Consider the following 7,426-nt stretch of genomic DNA (forward strand, 5'->3'; position numbering starts at 1 on the left):
GAGGAGGAGGAGGAAAGAAGAAGAGGAAGAGGAAAGAAGAAGAAGAGGAGGAGGAGGAAGAGGAGGAAGAGGAAGAAGAAGAAGAAGAAATCTCTTTAAAACAGTAAGTGTGGACAAAGTGTTTTCACAGATGAAGAGATGAAGTTCCTGAAATTTAGGGTTTCATTTCTCAAGGGTCTCCTTTAAACAAAAAGTTTATGATTTCAAAGTAGACATGTGCCTTTAACATCATTTTTAAAAATTACCAGCCTTAGCAAAGGTGTAGAAAAAAACGTGTTCTCAAGCACTGTCAGTGGAAGAATTAGTAAAACATTTCTAGAGAACCTCTCAGTGTCTTAACAAAATTTTAAACACACGTAGCAATTTTACTTCTGGGAACTTCTCTATTTGCCAAGATACATATGCAAGGATCTTCCCTATAGGATTGTGTATAAAGGAAAAATCAGACAGACTATGCCAGGAGCCCCGTGGAAGGGAAAAGTCAGCTGTGGAGGGGGCACCTGCGAATGAATTCTGCGGAGTTGCTAACAGAGCAGACTTACACACACAACATGGTAAGGTTCCACAACGCCGCACACCAGGGATTACACACACAACATAGTAAGGTTCCATGACGCCGCACACAGGGGATTACACATACATCATGGTAAGGTTCCATGATGCCACACACAGGGGATTACACATACAACATGGTAGGTTCCATGATGCCACACACACGGGATTACACACACAACATGGTAAGGTTCCATGATGCCACACACAGGGGATTACACATACAACATGGTAAGGGTCCACAACACCGCACACACGGGATTACACACACAACATGGTAAGGGTCCACGATGCCGCACACAGGGGATTACACACATCATGGTAAGGGTCCATGACGCTGCACACAGGGGATTACACACATCATGGTAAGGGTCCACGACGCTGCACACAGGGGATTACACACATCATGGTAAGGGTCCATGACGCTGCACACAGGGGATTACACACATCATGGTAAGGGTCCATGACGCTGCACACAGGGATGGGGCAGGGGAGAGGGTGTAGAACACACACACACCCCCAAGGAGCAGGAGCAGAGACAGCCCTCGAGACAAAGTGTCACAGGGGCCCCCTCCAGAAGGGACGTGGGGCTGAGGCTGCAGGGGCGAGGGAAGGGAGGGGCTGACAGTGTTCACATCTCTAGGATTCAAACTTTTCATATACAGCATGCATTACTTTGACTTCTGCTTAAAGAAAAGAAAATAACTGGAGCAGCTTTTGGTTTTTCAAGAATAATGAGAATAATATTTCACCTACTGTCCCACAGCTCTGTACCTGGGTGGTCAGGGCTCAGGTCTTCCACTGCAATCTGAACCACATCCGCCAGGTCGTGTTCAGACATCATCCAGAGCACAGGAGAGTGGCTGGTCAACACGCAAGAGTTCAACTCGAAGAGGGGCTGGCTTTTGGTCACCTACCAAACAGAAGCAAAGGAGGAGAGGACATTAGCCATCACCACATGTGAAATGATGAAAACCACGAGCCGTGCACATGTATGCAAAAGGCCGTGAATGTCTGTGAATTTTTACATGCAGGGTTCTTCTTGCCTCAAACCACCAAAAGGTTAGTTTCTTTGAAAATTAACAAATAGTTGAAAACGCCACCCGCTGCCTCATTCCTTAACCACTGGACAAGTCACCAGGGCCTCTCCATTTCCAGTGCATTCCTCATGCCCTTCCAAAGTCACCTTCCCAACACTGGCTGGGAAACATCCTCTCCCTCAGCCCAAGTCTCCAGTGGGGCCTGACTGCCTACAGCAAACGTCCTGTCACTTCCTGCTCCCGTGGGGCCTCAGCCCTGCTACACTCACCACACCCCAGAAAGCAGCATCCCACCCACACCACACCACTGGTCTCCATGGTGATATACCATCTCTCCTCCCAAATCTCTCCCAACTGACCCCACTGGTCTCCATAGTGATACGTCATCTCTCCTCCCAAATCTCTCCCAACTGACCCCACTGGTCTCCATAGTGATACGTCATCTCTCCTCCCAAATCTCTCCCAACTGCACGCTTCCATCTAGACTATAACCCATACTCCGTTTCTGCTACCCCACAGGCCGGCAGAGTGGCAGCACCTCTGTTCTGCTTTCTTTCTGCTCTCAGGTTCCGTCCTGAACGCAAGCAGCATCGTGCCACCATGACCAAGGGGAACCATCTGTCCTGTCCACAACTGTGCTGTCCAGGGTGGGGCTATCCCCGAGCCTGGCAGTGTCTGAAACACAGTCGGGGGCTTTCCCCCAGCTCCTGTGACTCTGATTAGGCCTCAAGAGAACTTATTTTCCAAAGTAAAAATGAGGCTGCATCATTCCAACTACGGTCTATGGACACACAGATCCAAATATAGGACTCCAAATATAGGATGTCGTTGAAATGAGGAATGAATGTGACCATAATATTTTTTATCAGATTATACTTTATATTTTAATTATTGACACATACATGGTATAAAGTAAACTGTCTTCCCTGAACTACACTATACACTTCTTAAGCGCAGAAACCCTGTGCCCAGCTCTGTACAGCACAGCTCCTTTCATCAGGAAGAGTCCGTTCACTGTCCCTAACCAAAACCCCATCGCAGAAGGAAGTCACACGGTTTCAACTCGAGTCTATTCACAACTTCTGTTAATGGATGAGTCCCAACAGGAATGAAATCACAAAAGCAGGCCTCACTCGTGTCCTTAAATCCAATAAAAAATGCAATTTCTCCTCTCCTTTGTCTAGGTTTAAATTTTACAGCTTAAATGGCAACAGCTCTAGAATTTCTTTTTTCTTTTCTTTTTTTTTTTTTTTTTTTTTTTGAGATGGAGTTTTGCTCTTGTTGCCCAGGCTGGAGTGCAATGGCACGATCTCGGCTTACCACAACCTCCGCCTGCTGGATTCAAGTGATTTGCCTGCCTCAGCTTCCTGAGTAGCTGTGATTACAGGCATGCACCACCACACCCAGCTAATTTTGTATTTTTAGTAGAGACAAGGTTTCTCCATGTTGGTCAGGCTAGTCTTGAACTCCCGAGCTCAGGTGATCCACCTGCCTCGGCCTCCCAAGGTGCTGGGATTACAGGTGTGAGTCACTGTACCTGGCCTCACTTCTAGAATTTCTTGGGGATAACAATTCGTGGAAGAAGGAGCCAAGTGCTGTCTTAAATCTTCCTTTATTAGTAAAGGCAATATTTTTCACAAATGTGTGATCAAATACAAGATCTATAAAATAACAAAGGTATTTTTATTCCCACCTTATAACTTTACACAAGATTAGATGAACTGAGGAAACATAAATTAATTGTCCTTAAAAGAAAAAAAGAGCTGATGACAAATAACTGGAGGGGGAGACACAAAGCCTCAGAGGGACCAGCGCTGAACCTCTAAAAAGTCCAGCTGAGAAAGACGGAATGAGACAGATGTTTAATCTCCCTAAATCCTCCCATACAGACACAGAGAGCTCCAAGGATAGCAAAACCAAAATCCAGGTCAACACCGCCAACAGAACGAGGTTACAGGATACTCCTCAAGAACCCCAAACACGGCCGGGCACGGTGGCTCAAGCCTGTAATCCCAGCACTTTGGGAGGCCGAGACGGGTGGATCACGAGGTCAGGAGATCGAGACCATCCTGGCTAACACGGTGAAACCCCGTCTCTACTAAAAATACAAAAAACTAGCCGGGCGAGGTGGCGGGCGCCTGTAGTCCCAGCTACTCAGGAGGCTGAGGCAGGAGAATGGCGTAAACCCGGGAGGCGGAGCTGGCAGTGAGCTGAGATCCGGCCACTGCACTCCAGTCTGGGCAACAGAGCGAGACTCCGCCTCAAAAAAAAAAAAAAAAAAAAAGAACCCCAAACACAAGCAGATGGGGACACTGGAAGCCACAAGGTCAGCAGGGCACACGGGCGTAGGACGGAGGAAGGAGAGGGAAGCAGGAGCCGGGCTGAGAGCAGCAGCTGTCGGATCCACCAGGAGACCCACACAGGGGCCTGCGGGGCTGACCCAGAGGCCCAGGTGTTCTGGACCCCAAGCCCTCTCAAAACTCATTATCCAAAGCTCCCTTTTAGGCCAAACACATTGAAACGGCCTGGAATTGAATATAAAATGTGCAGGGCATGGAAACTAGAGACCAAGGAACACGAAAGGTAATGAAAGGTGGGAGGGGAGAATGGAGCCTAGAGAGCTGAGAAAATAAGTTGCTGCATTTTTAAAACTTTCAAAAAACAACACAGGGAAGAACCCCAAAACACTGAAATTAGAGAAACGATTCTAAACCAAGCCTCCATTCTGAGCATTCAAAAAAGAAAAAGTCATATAAAAATGAGCAACAGAAAGTACTCAGGCCAAATATCATGCAAAAATAACATATTTCTTAAAAGAATAAGAAGCAAAATAACATCACTGCAGACAATGAAAACATTCTAGAAACATATGTCCCCCAAAAAGATGAAAACTAAAAAAAAAAAAAAAAAAGAATTCCTGATAATTCAAAACAAACTGAAATACATTAAACACATACCATACCATTAACCAGAAACCAGCATTAGAAAAACTCAGAAACAAGGTGCTAGAACGCAGAATATATTAGAAACAAAAGAAAAAATAACTTCAGAAATGAAGCCTAAACTAGAAGAACCTTAGAACAAATAAACACAATGGTGCCTTAAGAAAAACAAAATGACAAAATTTTCAAGAATACAAAAGAAATGAAAGAGATGAAAAAAGCTCAAGAAAAAGTAGCACATGAGACAGGAAAAGAAGACCCAACACATGTATAATAGGAGGTGCTTAAAAATGAAAACTGGCCAGGCACGGTGGCTCACGCCTGTAATCCCAATACTTTGGGAGGCTGAGGCAGGAGGATTATTTGAGGTCAGTAATTCAAGATCAGCCTGGACATGTACTGAGGCCCTGCCTCTACAACATATTTTTAAAATTAACTAGGTGCAATGGCACGTGCCTGTGGTCCCAGCTACTCAGGAGGCTAAGGCGGGAAAGTCACTTGCGTCTGGGAGGGCAAGGCTGACTCCACCCTGGACAACAGACTGAGACCCTGTCTCAAAAACAGGCGAAAACTGAGTAGTGAAATGGAATACTAAAAACTGTAATTCCAGAAAACTCTCCAGGAAACAGGAGGGAGGGCACTTGAAACTACGCATGAAAAGGATACACCAGCCGGGCGCGGAGGCTCACGCCTGTAATCCCAGCACTTTGGGAGGCCGAGATGGGCGGATCACGAGGTCAGGAGATCGAGACCATCCTGGCTAACAAGGTGAAACCCCGTCTCTACTAAAAAATACGAAAAACTAGCTGGGCGAGGTGGTGGGCGCCTGTAGTCCCAGCTACTCAGGAGGCTGAGCCAGAAGAATGGCATGAACGCGGGAGGTGGAGCTTGCAGTGAGCAGAGATCGCGCCACTGCACTCCAGCCTGGGCGACAGAGCGAGACTCAGTCTCAAAAGAAAAAAGGATACACCACAACCTAGGGGAAAAAAACAAAAACAGAATCACCAACACCAAGATCCAGCCCAACAAAAACATTATTTAAAGAAAAATTCCTTTAGCCATCCAAGCAAAAGATTAGGTGACTTATAATGGAAAGAAAATTAGATTATCAAACTCCAACAGAAAAAAGGATTAGCATATTTAAGACACACAAGGAAAGAAATGTGAGCCAAAAATTTTATATCCAGACAAAATTACTTTAAAGTATAAAGGCAGCATCCAGTCCTCAGAGGACAATATTCCCAAAATCCCCTCCTGAAGGCACTAGCAACAAACAAGCTTCGGAAAACCAAACCACTGGAGAGGCACCAGGAAGAGCGGCTAGTGGAGCGCCCTATCTCCAGACAGAACTGAGACAGAGGAGATGAAGGAGCAGTATGCAAGGCTATGTGCTAAACGCAGACACGGGTAACTGCTTGAAACTGGGAGGAACTGGGAGTACATATAAAAAACAAATGTAGCAACTTTCAAAAACTAACAAAAACCAATGTTACAATGTTCATTCAGTGGCCACACCAAGCGGTAGAGTTCTTTCTTTTTTTTTTTTTTAAGATAAGAGTCTCACTCTGTTGCCCAGGCTGGAGTGCAGTGGCAGGATCTCAGCTCACGGAAACCTCTGCCTTCCGGGTTCAAGCGATTCTCCAGCCTCAGCCTCCCGAATAGCTGTGATTATAGGTGCCCAACAGCACACCTGGCTACTTTTTGTATGTTAGTAGAGCCGGCGTTTCACTATGTGGCCAGGGTGGTCTCAAACTCCCAACCTCAGGTGATCCGCCCACCTCAGCCTCCCAAAGTGCTGGGATGGGGATGACAGACGTGAGCCACCGTGCCCGGCCGGTAGAGTTCTTTCTGAGAACACCTTGCCTTGTGTGCAATTCTGTCATCCCTGATGCCCTTGTGAACAAGGAAAAGCAGACTATCAACAACGGTAACAACTTCACTGGATTGAAAGGGAAATATTTTTAAATTCATGAGCTCATAATATTATTAAGCCTTTAATTTTTTAATGGTAATAAAAAAAAATCAAGCATTTATTCTGCCTTTCTACACAAATGATATCACTGAAAAACCAAATCATAAGCAACAGAATGTTTCTCTGTATAAAAGTATTCCAACAAAAGAACAGTCATCATTTTGCAATCCCTGATGAATCAAGAATCTAGGTAACAGAGGTGGCTGTTACCATCAGAAAAAGAAAAACACACACTACCCTGCCTCATTAATGAAGAATTCAACACCATCTAAACTAACAAACAAAAATGCTCAATCTAATTAAGCTTCTAGAATCCTAATACTTCCTAAGTGACAGGAAATACAGAGGCCAGAAGAACATGTTAAACTATACCACAGAAATGCAAATAGGAAAATTAAAATCAAAACTAGGAAACTCGGCCAGGCATGGTGGCTCACATCTGTCATCCCAGCACTTCGGGAGGCCGAGGCGGGTGGATCACCTGAGGTCAGGAGTTCAAGACCAGCCTGGCCAACATGGCGAAACCCTGCCTCTACTAAAAATACAAAAATTAGCAGGGCGTGGTGGTACACGCCTGTAATCCCAGCTACTAGGGAGGCTGAGAAAGGAGAATTGCTTGAATCTAGGAGGCAGAGGTTGCAGTAAGCCGAGATCGCACCACTGCACTCCAGCCTGGGCAACACAGCGAGACTCCGTCAAAAAAAAAAAAAAAAAAATCAACCTAATCAAAAATGAGCATAATGAAATGAAAATGAAATTCCAGAAAAAGAAGTTATGTAAAGATAAGTCAGGCCAGGCATGGTGGCTCACGCCTGTAATCCAGCACTGTGGGAGGCCAAGGTAGGCGGATCACGAGGTCAGGAGTTCGAGACCAGCCTCGCCAACATGGTGAAAACCCATCTCTACTAAAGATACAAAAA

At 45.5% G+C, this 7,426-nt stretch overlaps 1 protein-coding gene across 1 annotated transcript in view; it reads right to left on the reverse strand.

Moving 5' to 3' along the window:
- The window catches only part of BANP (BTG3 associated nuclear protein), a 108,816-nt gene extending 101,709 nt beyond the window's left edge, over positions 1 to 7,107 (reverse strand). Inside the window, exons 1-2 of the mRNA XM_011928015.1 lie at positions 6,944 to 7,107; positions 1,327 to 1,465 (exon numbers count right to left, since the gene is read on the reverse strand). Coding sequence (XP_011783405.1) covers positions 1,327 to 1,465; positions 6,944 to 6,952 — 148 coding nt within the window. The 5' untranslated portion in view covers positions 6,953 to 7,107. The remainder of the gene's footprint in view (positions 1 to 1,326; positions 1,466 to 6,943) is intronic.
- Positions 7,108 to 7,426: the final 319 nt, after the last annotated feature.

This window comes from Colobus angolensis, unplaced genomic scaffold (genome assembly GCF_000951035.1).
Source record: "Colobus angolensis palliatus isolate OR3802 unplaced genomic scaffold, Cang.pa_1.0 Scaffold76, whole genome shotgun sequence".
Taxonomy (NCBI): Eukaryota; Metazoa; Chordata; class Mammalia; order Primates; family Cercopithecidae; genus Colobus; species Colobus angolensis.